The sequence below is a fragment of the Salvia splendens genome, chromosome 5 (assembly GCF_004379255.2).
Source record: "Salvia splendens isolate huo1 chromosome 5, SspV2, whole genome shotgun sequence".
Taxonomy (NCBI): Eukaryota; Viridiplantae; Streptophyta; class Magnoliopsida; order Lamiales; family Lamiaceae; genus Salvia; species Salvia splendens.
The window spans coordinates 2,525,500-2,541,244 of record NC_056036.1 but is presented as its reverse complement, the minus strand read 5'-3'; the positions used below and the strand labels follow the sequence as shown (position 1 = coordinate 2,541,244).

The 15,745-nt window shown below is 36.8% G+C and overlaps 3 protein-coding genes across 7 annotated transcripts; 1 reads left to right on the top strand and 2 right to left on the bottom strand.

Annotated features, from left to right (window-relative positions):
- Window positions 1-752: 752 nt before the first annotated feature.
- LOC121803639 (BTB/POZ domain-containing protein At2g30600-like) lies at window positions 753-6,155 on the bottom strand. Of its 5 annotated transcripts, none has more exons than XM_042203271.1 (13): window positions 5,966-6,155; window positions 4,125-4,938; window positions 3,704-4,033; window positions 3,403-3,633; window positions 2,953-3,114; window positions 2,614-2,826; window positions 2,469-2,516; window positions 2,344-2,396; window positions 2,089-2,218; window positions 1,932-2,006; window positions 1,658-1,738; window positions 1,137-1,205; window positions 753-1,053 (listed from the first exon to the last, which is right to left on the bottom strand). In XM_042203271.1, the coding sequence occupies exons 2-13, from the start codon at window positions 4,917-4,919 to the stop codon at window positions 835-837; spliced, it is 2,406 nt and encodes an 801-aa protein (XP_042059205.1). In that variant the 5' UTR covers window positions 4,920-4,938; window positions 5,966-6,155; the 3' UTR covers window positions 753-834. The 5 variants fall into 5 exon arrangements, with proteins under 5 accessions (XP_042059205.1, XP_042059207.1, XP_042059204.1 ...); XM_042203273.1 differs by lacking the exon at window positions 5,966-6,155 and adding an exon at window positions 5,476-5,807 and having other exon boundaries at window positions 2,089-2,203; XM_042203270.1 differs by lacking the exon at window positions 5,966-6,155 and adding an exon at window positions 5,476-5,796.
- Window positions 6,156-6,830: 675 nt separating this feature from the next.
- LOC121803641 (G2/mitotic-specific cyclin-2-like) lies at window positions 6,831-9,604 on the bottom strand. Its single transcript, XM_042203275.1, has 12 exons — window positions 9,480-9,604; window positions 9,201-9,289; window positions 8,997-9,096; window positions 8,845-8,901; window positions 8,730-8,766; window positions 8,506-8,646; window positions 8,294-8,425; window positions 8,073-8,162; window positions 7,783-8,004; window positions 7,606-7,704; window positions 7,325-7,503; window positions 6,831-7,234 (listed from the first exon to the last, which is right to left on the bottom strand). Exons 2-12 carry the CDS (start codon window positions 9,253-9,255, stop codon window positions 7,093-7,095), a joined length of 1,254 nt encoding a protein of 417 aa, XP_042059209.1. The 5' UTR covers window positions 9,256-9,289; window positions 9,480-9,604; the 3' UTR covers window positions 6,831-7,092.
- A 3,176-nt stretch (window positions 9,605-12,780) lies between these two features.
- Window positions 12,781-15,479, top strand: LOC121802160. The gene is made up of 4 exons (XM_042201746.1): window positions 12,781-12,934; window positions 13,739-14,498; window positions 14,591-14,674; window positions 15,126-15,479. The coding sequence occupies exons 2-4, from the start codon at window positions 13,808-13,810 to the stop codon at window positions 15,221-15,223; spliced, it is 873 nt and encodes a 290-aa protein (XP_042057680.1). The 5' UTR covers window positions 12,781-12,934; window positions 13,739-13,807; the 3' UTR covers window positions 15,224-15,479.
- The last annotated feature ends 266 nt before the right edge of the window (window positions 15,480-15,745 follow it).

Below are 15,745 nucleotides of genomic sequence, written 5' to 3'. Positions count from 1 at the left end.
TACATAGAGGTGAAAGATCGGTCCATTGATATAATCGTGTCGGGAGGGGAGAATAAAAGCTCAATAGAGGTGGAGGCGGTAATCTTTAGCCATCCAGCCGTGTTTGATGAGGCTGCTGTTGTGGGAAGGCCGGATGAGGATTTGGGCGTTTTTGAAACTCAAGGAGGGTCATGCTGCAACCGAGGAGGAGATCATGACCTACTGCTGCGAGATGTTGCCTCACTACAAGGTTCCACGGACAGTGGTTTTCGAGGATCTGCCAAAGACTTCGACCGGGAAGACACAAAAGTATGCGCTCACGGCCAGGGCCAGGGCCAGGGCCAGGGCTATCAAGGATCTTGTCTGAGTTACAGCCTCCATTCGAGTTTTCTTTGTCAATTCTTTTCCATACATGATATAACAGTATCAATTCTTAAAACAATTCATAGATTGTGTTTTTCGTTTTTTGTTTATTGCTTTTTTTTTCATTTCCTTTTCGTTCACTCCCAAGTATTTTTATTCATTGCTTTCTTTTTCATTTTACTTCCATGCATTTTCGTTACCTAAATGATGAAATATGAGTAAATGATTAGTGAAGATGTGAAAATAGAAAAAATTAGAACTTTAAATCACAGACACACTTAAATGGCAAAATGTGATATTTTTATACTCAATAATTATTGTTAAAAGTTTATTTATTCTGATAAAACAATATAAAAAAAGTAAAAAAAATTCAGGAAAAAGGGAAAAAGTGCAACGACGCAAGAAAAAAATTACTCAAAATGTCTGCCAGTATATGCTTCATAGTGCAGAGAGCCAAACAAGCCCTATCAAAATTCCTTTATACACAGTAGTTTAGCGGAAGTAACCGTAAAGCTCCAAGAAGCAAATGCAGAGGATCCAAGGGTTGGCCGCGTCGGTGGTCGGAGCCGTCAACACCACTCGGAAGTACTGGAAGGGAAGAAGAGCATTCGGCCCGGCAACGGGCCACGATGCAAACTGACCGGGCTTGCATATGGTTTCATCTTTCTCGTGCACTCGCAAGTTCGTCCAACTACTCCCGTCCATGGAACCCTGCAACGCGTCGTTCATCTCCATTTAAGTCTCGTCGCGCAAGATCAACCCCAATCAATCAGTTTACGCGAAGAAATCCGTACCTGAAAACTCCAGTTCCTGATGAAAGCCCTTGAACCATCCTGCCTCATTGTGTAATGGTTGCACATCAACTGAGGATACGAGCGAATTATGCGATTACTTTTGCGATAGCTTCGACTCGTATAAATAATATGGACTAATCCACTTTTGATCATGTATTTATTCAAATACGAAAATCATGCATAAGGGTGTTCACTTGCTCAAGATTAACCTATTACTATAAGATTTTCCGAGGTTAATTTTGTCACGGGGGAAGGCCAAGACACATAAGCCAAGTCTAATCCTATGTGGCATTGTCCCGAGAATTTCTGGGTCATATCTACCCAATCGAGCAATATTCATGAGCCTCAATCTTTATCGAATCCATCAAACCAAACATGAGTAATGGTTTTAAATCAACCGAGGAAATGAGTGAATTATGTGTCAATCTAAACTCTCACTATACGTAAACACAAACCTCCCGCCCCCCTGATGACCGTTGAGTGAGAATCAACATTGTGCGTGTGGACTATAGCAATCGTACCTGATGACCGTTACCAAGGTCGACCATCCACCAGGCAGTGTTTCTCCCGTCCTCCATCCGGGGGCCAGCGAACGATGTTCCCTATCGTGAGTCAAGATCGTTTAACTTTGGTTCTAAACCAAGAAACACATAAGATTGTGTTAGACCGTCTCACAAGTCAAGTCTGTAACACAATACCTATACTCGGTATCCATCCAGGTATAGGTACTGTGTTACAGCTCGATCCACGAGACTGTCTAACACAAGGGTCCACGACTACAAAATATCCACTCACCTGGTAACTCCTCGAAACCAAGACCTTTGGATCGGTGAATCTCGAGAGTGGACTGCTCGCGGTGATAGTTACTCTCTGCGTCGCATAAAAGTTGCACCGTAATGAATACACATGCCTCTCAGAAGGAGAAAATGCAGAAGGCTATGACGTGTTTCACCTTTGATAAAACGGGATTCACCCACCGATGCTCCCCATACGACGTGCCAGAAAAATACAGCACCCCATTGCTATCGCCATTGCATATGTATTGTAGCTCCTTAAAACTCGATCTCCTGTGCTGAAATTTACTGTAAAATGTGGAACAGCGACAGCATCGGTTTATAGCTTCTAAACTATGACTTAAACGGCGACAAAAAAAACAAATCGTTTATCCAAACAGATTGAACCACAGAAAACGAGAAAGGGAACTTACATCTGGTCGTGCCCGGTGGATCCACACTCCAAAAATGTAATGGCTTCTTTCACCTGTGAAAGATCCGAGTTAGATAAAAGCAGCTACTCGAAAATAAACTCAGACGAGAGACTATTGGAACATACCAATTCGCCGAATCTAGGAATTCGCTCACTAATGTTGCTTCTCTCCAGCTGAAATCAACGAAAAGTTTGCCAATTGCCAATTAGAAACCAGTTGTTCTGGTAAAGTTTGCCATAACTCCGAAAAACATATAGATCTAGCACGTGCCTTTTGAAGGATCGAGTACGGAAGCAAAGGGAACCGCACGAAATCTAGAAACTCTTGTAGGAAGTTGAGCCTTTCACCAAAAACAAGCTCAGGTGATAAGTTCAGCATCATCTCCTCTACGCTCTCCCATCCGAACAACTCCTCTGCTTCGCAACACCAAAGCAAGACTGCATTGAGCACTCGTTCTTCGGAAGTTACAGTCAAATCCGGATGCTGCAAGAAAAAATCTTTGATATGAGATAGTGTCACAAATATTAAAAATTATTTAACTAAAATGCCATACTGAATTAAAAATTATCATTCATCAATGATCATAGATGCAATCGAGATAACATTCACCTGAAGAATGTTCCCAAACGTTGCTTCGTCTAACATGACAAAGTCGGTGCTGGCGGTAGTACAATAATCAAAATGCGTCGCGAATGTCCTCTGACATGTTTCTTCAATTACTTTACATGAAGGAACAGATGAAACGACAAGCAGAACATGGCACACTGAGTCCTGCAACAAAGTTCGAAAGTCAGCCACACAAACAACAATGCCAAAATTGTCCGCTTCCTCATCCATTAAACTTGGCATAATACAAAAACTCGTAGAATGATCTTCTTCAACTAGAATTCCATGCCTGCATGTAATATATAGATGAGACACATCATCTCAGCTTTCGTGTTCACAATCCCAATACTCCGCCATTTTCTCAGATCTGCTCACCCGATTAACAGGCTTTACTTCAGTGAGAAATTAATACACGATAGGCAGAACATAATAAGGCAACGGTAATTGTTATACCTCGGAAAGATGCTCTAGAAGTCTTTTGCAACATTCCTGGTGAAGAAGAGAAACCCCAAACTGATCTGCTAACAAAAGAAGCTGTAGTAGCAACACATCAGTGTCCATGGCGTCATACCCGTTGATTTCTCCACTGTACATGAATTGGAGCAGAGTCATGAATGCATCAAAGTAGACGTCCTTCAAGCAAATCTTCGACGAAACACTCTCGTTCATTCCATTTGTGAACATCTGCATGTGCAATAAAATGAATATTAATACAAGTGTTGCGTCTCATTCCAGGATCCAGATATTGTCCTACCTTTGTAAAAGGAGCACTCCACAAGCCTAGGATGATTCGATGCGACCGTGCGACTAGACCATGACCTTCGACATGGATTTCCACATCGCTGTACTCACTGGTTGAAAGAAAGCTATTGAGACGTTTAATATCAATGGGTATTTTGTTCAGGAACACCGCGGGGCAACTGAGCCGAGAGCTCGGGTACGATATCTCTACACTTTTTCCAGAGTCAAAAAGTTTCTTGTTAAGTTTGAACCGCTCCATCAATTCATCGCACTGCTTTGCCAATGCACTTACTTCAAACCGTAGGCTCAGAGTTCTCAAAGAACTGAGACGTGATTCCGGAACCTACATCAGGACAAAAATATGTTATTATTCATTTTTTTCTGAAAGATTTAATGACAACATACAATGAATATCTTATAAAAATGCAACTCACTTCAGTGTTGCCCGTGTAGATGTACTCGAGAAGTGCACGGAGTGTAGGATAGCAAACATCTTCAAGATGGATAATATCTTCTCCCGTCGCACTCAAACCGAAACTCCCAGATGCAGCCAATATGACCTTATGAGCTGGAACTGCCTTTTCCTCTTGCCCGACTATGAAGAAAACATCGGATAGTTCCCAGCTCTCCAGAAATTTTTCAAGGCCCCAATTCTCATAATCGCCAATCTCCTCTTCCGACTCCTCATCGGCATCTTCCATGCCATCATATTCGCCACAATCCACGTGCTTCCATAAGGATATATGGTTCTGCTTTAGAGGCAAAACATTAATATTCCGGTACCCCACGTGTCTGTCCCAACTGCTAAGCCCAACATACTGAACGCTGCAATTGGGGTTCGAGTCCAGCCACTGAAAGACGAGATTTTGGAAAGGGTACCTGCCCTTCCCAATGCTTATGAGGCCATCATAAATACTGATCCAGTAACTCTGAAATGCCGATGAACAGTAAAGATCGACGCCAGCGACATCCACAACCGTCTTCCCATCAACCTCGATGTTCAACCTTTTGTTTCTGTGGCTTCCTATAATCACCGTGTAATGTGGGCTATTATCCCTTTTGTAATGGTAATGCTGACTGCCTGTTTTTTCTCGGAAGACGACTGTGACATCATTGTGCGCGAAGGCATCAAAAGCAACACAGCCTCTACCGGCTTCTCTAAACCTGAAGTTGTCATTCCAAGCACACTCAAACGGTGCTACAGTAAGGAACTTCTTCTGCTTCTCCATAATTCACTCTGTGTTTTCTCTGCAAATCAATCACGTCGAAATGCATCAAGTAAAGGATTCTATTCAAGTACTAGTTCTACAAGATGGATTAGCAAATTTATCAAATTTTTACTTAATAAAGTATCACATACACCAAGAAATGACATACTAGAAAGAATTCACATACTTAAATAGACATGTAAAACTTATCAATGATCCGATCCAACTAATCTTGAAAATCCAAGCCAATGTCAATTGAAAAAAGGGAAGCCTTGAGCACAATGATTCCTTCATATTCACTGTTACATAAAACTCGCAGCCACGCCTTATCCGAGCCAAAAACCATCTAAATATCCAAGTATTAATTTGATCCCAGGTAGGAAGGAAATAAAAGAGAACAAAATTCCCAAACAGGGCAAGAAACTAGCTAGCATCTCAGCATTGATAAACGGTAAATTATACCACATTATGCCATTTCCTTTAAGGTTTCGAAAACCCTTTGGCTGTTTACCAATATGTCAACAACTGGCATAGAACCTATCACAAGAACCGACATATAATAAAGCACAGCAAGTACCTTCTCACGAGCTGCTAACAGTTCAAGAACCACACACCAAATGCACAAATAGCAGGTTTTGATAGATGTTTATTTGGAGATTGAATAAGGGGAACTAGAATTTAAATAGTTGGCAAAAGTAGCTGAAAACATCACACAATAAACCACAATCACTATCATCCCAAAAGAAAAATCAGCCTTGAAAATCCTCAAATAACAACAAATCCTTGTCACAATTTGGGATAAGCCAAAATATTGAAACCCCACCTCAGAAATTGCAAATATCCATTCACCACCAAGTTGTAAAAATTCTACAGTACAATGGCCACATGTTCATTACACCGAAAAAATATCTAAAAATCCAAACTTGATAAAATTAATAAAGCTCCCATCCGTCCCTGTAGCAAGAAAACCGACAATATCTAGCAAGATTCTCTCGAGATAAACAAACACCTCATGATATATTAGATACATAATTCAAATGGAAAAAAAGAAGATTTTTTACAGGTACCTGGAATCAAATCCTAAAAACAACGTCTCTTTCAGTGAGGGAGCACCTCATCTACTCAAGATTTTCCAAATAAAACAACCACCGAATCCAACTTTGTGTGTAAGAAATTTCTTGATGAAGGATAGCAGAGGCTGGCAGAGAAAAATCCGTTAAGATGGAATTGGATATTTTCGGAGGATGATGTAATGCTGTAATATCCATTAAAATTTCGTGGAGAAATGTGGAATTGGAATCCTGGAAGCAAGCACAAATGATACGTGGCATTTCGCCAAACAAAGCAATCCTATTTTTTTTGTTTTATTCGATATTATAATAGTATTAACTGAAACAAAATAAATTAAATCTATTAATTAGTAGGAGTACTACTTTTACGAATTATTTTTGGGAACTATAGGTGACTATTCATCGATTTTGAAGTTATTTTTGTTTTTCAAAATCAGCCGAGCGAATTCCTATAGAAAAATAATAGTATAAAATACAAAATATAAAATAAAAAACGCAAACCAAATATATGTCTGTAGGTGTATTTATGAACAATATAATTAGGAATACTACTACATAACAATAAAAGGTGACATTATTATAGAAGAAAAAATGAGTAATTCAACAACATTTGGTGATTTCTTTCTCTTTGAATCAAACAAAATTGGTGATTTTGATTGGTTTGTTATGTAGTTAAGATTATATTTGGACATCACAATCCGCCACATCAGATTGAAGTGTGCTGTCTCATAATATCAAAATCAAACTACACAATTATATCTACAAAATTTAACTAATTTGTGACTGGAATCACCAAAAATTGTAAATACACAAAATATCATGATGTGAAATTTGGTGATTTCATATTAAGATAAAAATGTTACTCACTTTGGAGGGATTTATGAACATAAGACACAACGAAGCAATATATAAGCAAACAATCACATTCCTTCAATGAAATATTATATAAATTCAGACATTACAAAGAACACAAATGGATCATGAATGAAAAGCCCACCATCACAAAGAACATGATGGAAGAAAAAATAGCAAATAAAAATCAAGAAAAATAGCAAATCTTGTAGAAGGCCAAGCAGATTTATCACTCAACCAACTTATTGTGTGTATATTCCCTTTCTGTATCATCATTTTGCTTCTTTGAGGAAAACAGCAGCCTTGATTTTAGCAGCATAGCCGTATTTGGAAGTCGAGTACTTCTTGTAGACACCGGTAAGCTTCCCGTTTCCTGCATTCTGATGGAGAGTCACCATCAATCTTGCACATTCCCTGCAAAAAAAAAAACAGTTGGATTAATCAACAATGTGTTTGATGAATGACTCTCTCGTCATATGTGCTCAGTTTCGACTGCCTACTAACATGAGTTCATCTTTGCTGTAGCTAGTATGCTTCCCACACGTCCTGCTCCACGTTTCACATTGAGTAAGGGTGCATTGGGCCGTGAAAATCGCAGCAGACGCGAGGAGGGATGGTGGGAAACGCAGCATCTCATACTGAACGAGGGAGAGCTCGAGTATGTAGAAGGACACAAGCTCCAACTAAGGGAAGCAAACAAACAATCTCATCTTCAGTCAAATAACATCAATTCTACTACCTTCATTTGTGTGTTCTGTTTGCTTAAAAATGCATAATCGACAAACCTTCCTGTCGGACTGAGCAGCTTTGAGGAAGCGCCTCATGAACACGTATGGAGTTGGAAGCGACATATTGAACTGTAAGGTATTGACTATCGACTTCTCCTGCAGAGGAAAGAAACAGTTGAAATCAGGAACTGTCACATTGTCTCGTGCGGATTAGAAACACAATTCAAGGATTACCATGTTGAGCACTTCTTTTCTCGAGTAAGCGTTGTCGGATATCAAAACAAGGTCTTCCACAACAGGAACAGAGACTTCCTCGTACTTGCAGGCTAGGAGCAAAGCGGTTATTCCAACAAGCTGCAATCTTTTCCTCTCCACTGACTGGATTGCCAAGAATCTATCAATGAGATTGACAGTTAGATACAACGTCTCATCCATCAGCCCAAACTTGTAATGCACCTGCATAACATATACAATGTCAGCAGCTGCTAGGTTTTTGGATATTCTGGTGGATTCGTTCAGTTTACCTCGATCAGCCAGTCAATGAGAATTCCCCTCATTCTATCGTTGATATCAAACTGTTGAGCCATGTAGTTTGATGGGAGACAGCTTGAGCTCTGCAACAAAACATAAAGCTCAAACAAACTGATATGAACACGAAGAAATCGACTCTCGTGGTGAATCAGGCCCTCTTTCACACTGAACCCATGAAGCAAGATTAGCAACACAAGTAAAGAAAGGTTTTAACCTCTGTCTTTTTATAATATGCATATATGTCATCAATATACTCGGTAACTGCAAGTGGATTCTTCTTATCACAATCGTCTATATCCACAATCGGCTCATCCAAGTCGAGGTCTTCCATCTCAACTTCAGCATCCTAAGAAGCACAAATTCACACTCAACAGACAGATTTATGCAACCCTTTAGGAAAATAGCAAAACAACACGAAATGAATACCATTCGATCAATTTCCACCAGCATAGCTTCCGTATGTTGCACATACATCAGCATATCATTGTCCTCGGAGGTTTCTGTATCGATGATAATGCAATCTGATGATTTATGCTCAGCAGCATGTTGAATGGACGGCTTCACTTGCTGCACCATGATAACCACTTCTTAGGCAAAATAAACGCTAAACTATGTCGAACACGTGGCATCTTCTCCTATAAGACATATACCTGCTTCTCTTTGACAGCTAATTGTGCAGCAAACTTCCTAAAATGCACCAAGAAACCAACATAAATATTAAGATTTTTCAGAGAAATACAATAAAGCTAGAGATGGTATGCAAACCTAGTCACTGGACGATGAAGCGGAGCCACCGGATTCTTCTGAAAGATACCATTTTTCCTAAACAAGATCAAGAAATGTGAAGAAATAAGCAAATGGGGCTTCACATATCAACAAGAAAGTAAAGAAAAAGTTGAGGCTTTATGATTCTATACTCTTTCAAGACGCCCCTTTTGTTAATTCCAATCACATTGCTGTCGATTGTGCTCAACGCCTTCCTTCTATTCCCAGCCTGAGCAGTAACCTTCATCCCCCCTTTGAACAATAATACATTGAATCGATAATCAAGAAATGCTAGAGGGTTCTAATCGAGAGAAAACCAAGAAAGAATCAAAACCCTTTTCGAATTTCAAAATTACCATGGTTGTTTGATTGTCTGATCACGCCACGGAAATTCTCACTTTGGCCCTCCATCTTCTGTCTTCTTCAAACGCAGCCAACTAAAATTCTGACGAAAAAAGAATCAAACCTCAAAATGAATCAACAAATTGGGAGTGATGAAAGCCAATCAAACTCAAGTGCGAAACCCCACATCACAAAATCAGAAGAAAAAAGAAGCCTTCGAATTCAAGAAAATCCAAGAACAAACATTCAACACAAGAAATCCCAGCGAAAGAAATCAATCAATGGAGCATTACACTTAAATCTCCCTTCTCTGACAAAAAGAGAGAATCTTTGCTTTCTTGAATGTTGTTTCGACGAAATTCGAGAAGGGTTTTTGAAGAGAACGTAAACAGCGGTGCGTGTCTGATTCCTCTCTCTAGATTTATTTGAAAACAACGGCTAGTGAACGAAATTGGTTGTACGATGAAATTGTTCCCTGTTTGGGCAAACGGTTAATTGCAACCAACCCAAAATTATGGCATTCAAAAATAATTTTCTTTTTTTCTACTCAAGTTGCCTTATTTTCCTATTATATTTTCAACTCTTCTAATAATAATTCCGCAGTCAAACAATAATTATCTTACTTACATTGTGATTGTTCAATCCACTTTCCTTTCTGGTTATTTCTTGTAATTGTAGTTCTTTGATGCTAAATATGGATAGAAAATTTAAATTAAATTCTCTACATATGGAAATGTATTTGATTATATAGTAAAGTGGAGTATATGAAATGGTTCATCAAATATTTGGATATTGATTTTTTTAGTTATTTAATTTGCAATTGTTAAGGTCATGTGTGATTCAAATTATTTAATAGTAGTTGTATTTATTTTCAATTAATTAATTACTTAAGTATTAAAATTACAAGTTGAAGTAGAATGTAGTAACAAGTAACAAGATTATTTCGACACATCATCAACCTTAGACCATCTGACCTTAATTATGCAATTACATGATAAAAGTAATTAAAATTTAAACATGATTTATTTTTGGAAAGAGGGTGTAGAATAGATTTTACACATTACGCATACATGAATCCATGATTTTAGGATGAGTTTTTTTCTTACCATATAATATTTAAATTAATAATCATTGAACGATGATAAATTGCAATCAACTCAAATTTTTACATATTGCTTTTTTTCAACTATGTGGCCAGTGGATTGCAAAGTAAAACCGTAAAAAAGTATATGATCGTGTAATAGTAAAAAAACAGGATCGTTTATTTTAGAGAAGGGTAAATTGCAAAAAAAAAAGAAATCATGAATCTTTTAACTTTAAAAATTACCGTAATTTTTTAATAAGATCTACTTTTGGGTGAAATTATTCTATTGTGACATTAACAATTCTATGGGAACAAGAGCGCCTATAATTTTTTTTTTTATCATTTTTCTAATAACTCAATTACGACATCAATAATTTGAAACATGCGTCAACAACATAAAATAAATAGGAAATAACAAAATTTTGTCAGCAAAAAATCTAAACAAAGTTACTGTGATTCATGATTTTCTCGGCTATTTTTAAGTTTCATGACGAATCTAACATTTGACCAATATTCATAATTTTCTGTTAACTTGGATTTTATAGAGCACATGGCATATCAATATGGAGAAGGTTTTAGACTATGATTATCAGCAATCATCAAACCCAACCCAACCATCCACTTTTTCAATATTTAATTCATTTCTATCTCTTCCATATCATCAATATTCATTCAACCCAACCATACATTTTGTCATGGTTTATCAATGACCACTCAACCATACCATTATAATATTTATTTTTATATTATTTTTAAATAATACTATTATTAGATGAAATATTTATCATTGCAGAGTAAAATTTATTAATAAAAAACACAATAAAAAACTAAACATTATAAAAATAAAAAAATACAAAATATAAAGTATAAAAATTGTAATACCTAATTGGTGAACCAACAAAGAGGAAAATTAGACATTAAAAATAATTATACAAGGAGAAAAGATGAGATTTTCTTGTATGAAAAACTATATCAAATGTGCTCTCTATTTATAGAGAATTAAAAATTATGAATTTTGATATAATTTTTATAATTTTTTAATATAATATATTATAGATATACAAATTTTAAAAAATATATTTAGTAACAAATGAGATTGTACGAATTGTGAAATGAGATGGAGCGACCACCGGTCTGTGGTTGCTTGGAGTGCAACCATGGCCAAGGAGAGAGAGAGAGACTTTTTTATATAATTTTCTTTTTTTAATTGCTTGATGACATGGAGGTCGACCATAAATTACCGATAAACATGGTCTTATATATACACGTAAATAAAAAGGCTGGGGGAGATGAGTTCGACTTTCTTCCCTCTTTGTCCATTTTAACTTTTTCTTATCTTCAATGAATAGTTGTTCAAGAAAGACTTTTGTTATGAGTAAAATAAGATTTTTATCTCATAAGCGCAACATAATTTGAACGTGAAGCGCGATTTAAGTCTCCTAATTCTAAAGCAAGTTGTTTTAGGCCAGCTTTGATATGTGTGACAGTATAAGGTACGACATATTGAAATACTATGAATCAAGATTAAAATCATAGTATTAGGTTTTTATGTTTGTTGTTAAATGGAGTAGATAAAATAAAAACAATGTAAAAATAATTTAGTAATTTAGATAATCTTACTAGATAAATGAGATATAAAATGACATTTTCTGTTGTAAAAAATATGAATATATTTATCTTGTTTTGATAATAGTAACAACTAAGCTAAATTAGTCATTAATTATTAATAAAACAATGAATCAATATACAAGCAGCAATCACATTCCTTGATTGAAATATTTACATCCAAACAATAGTAGCATAATGAATCACCCTACCCTCGAAGAATGTAATGGAATAAAAAATCCAAAAAATCAAGAAAAATATCAAATTTCGTTACGGGGCAAGCAGATTATCTCTCAACTTTCTGTAACATCAATTTTCATCTTTTGAGAAAAACAGTAGCCTTCATATTAGCTGGATACTTGCCCTTTCACCAACTCTCTCATTTGTATCTGATCATTAATTACCATTTAGTACGCCTTTTTCATTCTTACACTCTCCCTATAATTGTCTTTTTCAATCATCTTTGGTTCACGATCTAAACTTCTGGGTTGCCTGAATCATGCAAATTGGCCGTGATCTAAACTTCTTTGAGTTCTTATCTTGATAGATCGAATGAGTCTTGTTGTGTTCCTTTGTGGTTCGAGTGGTGTCATGGTAAGGTTATTGGTTCGTTGCCAAATCTATGATCTAAGATTCGGTTTGATTTTGGTTTTAGATGGTTCTCATTTGATACTTTTGATAAAAATATGTATCTAAAGGTCTCTGTTTGTGCGCGATAGTTGAGTCTTTTAAATCTCATAATTACTAGCACAAAAAAAATCTTGATAATTAGTAAACCTTACATAACTAACCCTTTTATTTATTTTGAAAAAATTAAAAAAAGGAACTTATTAACAATGGATGTGTGAGTTTCACAATACAATCGACTAGCCTATCTCAAATTTTCTTCCAATTTTAATTTATAAGTAAGTAAATTAAACTATAGAAAAAATAAGAAATTATTAAACACGTGATATAAATGAGGTGAGCGCCCTCTTTTTTGAAAACCTCCTCTCCTCTCGCGCCGTCTCCCCCACTCACCTACATCCGCAATTCCCGATCTGCAAACCCACACCTCCGGTGAGTCTCCCTCCGGTTCCCTACTATCACTACCGCCGCCTTTTTCCTTCATCTGTTTTTCTTTCTAGCTCACCCACAAAACTCCAGAATTCAAATTATTATATTTCTCTTTTCCTTTATGTATTATTTCAATTTTGCAATTCATGTAGGATTTTGGGGGGGTATTCATTTTCTCCGCGACAATTGCGGTTTAACATAGTTGGATGAGGTTCAGCTTTTGAATTACTAGGATGTTATGTTTTACGCATTGTCTTTGCCTATTCTATTTTGGATGTTTTGATTTTGTATTGAAGTTTTTAATTCTATGTTTTTGGGGGCAAATTTTCGAAATAAATTGTAGAATTTAGAAAGCTTTAAGTGGCTTTCTTATCTGAGCACATATTAGTTAATTGGGCAGTCAGAGTCAAGTTGTAAGTTTTTTAGGTTTTGAAGGGGAATGGAATCATTAGATTATCAATTTAGCATTTTTTTGTGCATTTCCGATCTCTATAATACAGAGTGGAAGTATGAAGGTTATCTAATTATTGTTGAGTGAGTGCTTTTTTGGGGTGGGATGTTGGGAGAATTTCTTTAAGTTGTTGGGTCGAAATAGATGTACTAATTCTCTAATTCGTGTTTCATTCCTGTAATCTGGTACTGGTAATGGTGGTACGTCCAGTGTTTCTGGTTTTCGTAGTCACTAAATGAATAGCATTTGAGAGTTTTGTAGAATCACTATATGTGAGGACTTGGGGATTGAAATATACGAATATATGAATTAGATCGTTGCTTTTGCTGATGTGGTATAACTTCATTTTGGTGCAGATCATTGCTTTGGTCGGGGTATTTTGTGGGAACTACTTTGGAGCAGGTTTTCTTCTATTGACTTCTGTGATGATCAACAGCGAACGTAATGCAAATGTAAAGGCTGGTAGTGGGATTCCCACTCCTGCTCACGATAAGCAGCTCCCTGGTTCTGTGAAAAAGACGGCCCTCAGAGATTTGCAGAATGAAAATGTGGGATCAATTCATAAGCAGCAAGAAAATTTACTTCCTGGAGGTGGGAAATCGTGTGGTGACAGAGTTAAGGTTTGTGGAAATAAAAGGCTTACAACTGAGCGCCCCTCAAGTTCCCAAGGTCTCCCATACTCAGCCTATAGTGGTACAAATGAAAATGTCATGAACGCACGTAGGAGATTTGAGCTAGAACTTGGAGTTGGAAGACTTCATAACAGTGTCGAGAAAAAGATCACAAGTTATTCAGAAGCGAAAAACGCAGCAGGTCAGTTGCGGCACGATGTTACTCATAAGCCAATGAAGAATGGTAATCTCCATCAAGGTCCAGTAGTTACACCAAATAACCTGAAAGCAATCATGGCCTTTTCAAGTAGTGGCCCATCGGTGCCTAATTCTTTGGGGAAGCATCGCAATAGCACTCCAGTTGCTAAGGTTTCTCAAGAGCTTCCTCATACCATTGATCTCAAGACCACAAATGATCTCTTAAGAATTGAAACTGAGCGCTTCATCCATCTGCAGAAGTTTCTGAAACAATGTGACGAAGCTAGACACAGAGACTACACTCAGAGTGAGTCTTTGTCTTCCGTGTGTTTGGTGGATGTTTAATCTATGCGCTATATTATCTGACAAACACTGTTTGTTTGGCGTGACTTCCCCCAGCGCTCATGCATCTGCCCCCTTCAGAGTTGAGTAAGCATGCTGTGGAGTTGGAGAAACGAGCGATCCAGTTGACAATTGAGGAAGGTAGACAATTATTTGAGTGTTTTTTGGTTGCTTACATGGAAACACGAGCTATATGGTGTATTTGTCCAAGAATATGTTGTGCAGTGGCATTTAAATAAGTTCATAACCTTGATACACTTGTTATGGGCTACTCTAAGTAGTCACTTTGTAATTTATTATGATATCCGATGGCGATATACTTTGGTACTCGAGTCAAAGGTATACTAAATACTCTACATTGGCTTACATCTGATAATGAATTTTTATGAATTGGTGCTCGAATGATTTTTAATGGACAAATCTCTCTCTAAATATATCTGCTTTTTAGTCCCCCTCGCGGAAATTGGGATGCATTATTGGTGTTGCCCACATTGTTAGCTTTCTAGTTTATTACGTTTTGAAGATTCGTGAATAGTTCTTGGGTTGTCTACAGATACTTATTGGCTCTCTCTGCACATTCTATTTGTTGCAGGCAACGAGATGCAGAGGATGAAGGCATTGAATATTTTTATCAAGCCTTCGCCTGGGGACACTTTGACGGGCCAGCTATTGCAAGGAAACAAACGTTAACCGGTAAGGCTTGTGGTAGCCTTTTGTGTTGGTTAAGAGATTTGTATTTCATGAGACAGAAGCTGAAAACAAATCTTTGTCTCATCTATATATTTTAGGTTCTCTCTTTTTCTTGTTAGGTTGTAAAACTAAGTTCAGCAGTTACCTCCTTTGTAGCCATATTTTGCAATTCCTCGATCATAGATGCTCTTTAGGAAATAAGCATTTATTAGAATGTAGCTTCTGTTTCTTGCTTTCGAATCATTGAACTTTTCCACGTTTGTTTTCGCCTTTTTCTCTTCCTCTCTATGGATTCTGAAAAGGGAAAAGAAATTCCTTTCTAGTTTGATTCATCAAATCGAGATCATTAGAATAACTTGGATTCAGTATATTATATGTGGAATTTTTTTTTACAGAAGTTTAAATTTAAGTATATAATCGAATTTTGAATTAATTAAACAAAAAAATTGTAAGTAGGTATAGAATATGAAAAATGGAGTATATATTTATTAATCATTTATAATAATGGTAACTTTCTGTTTG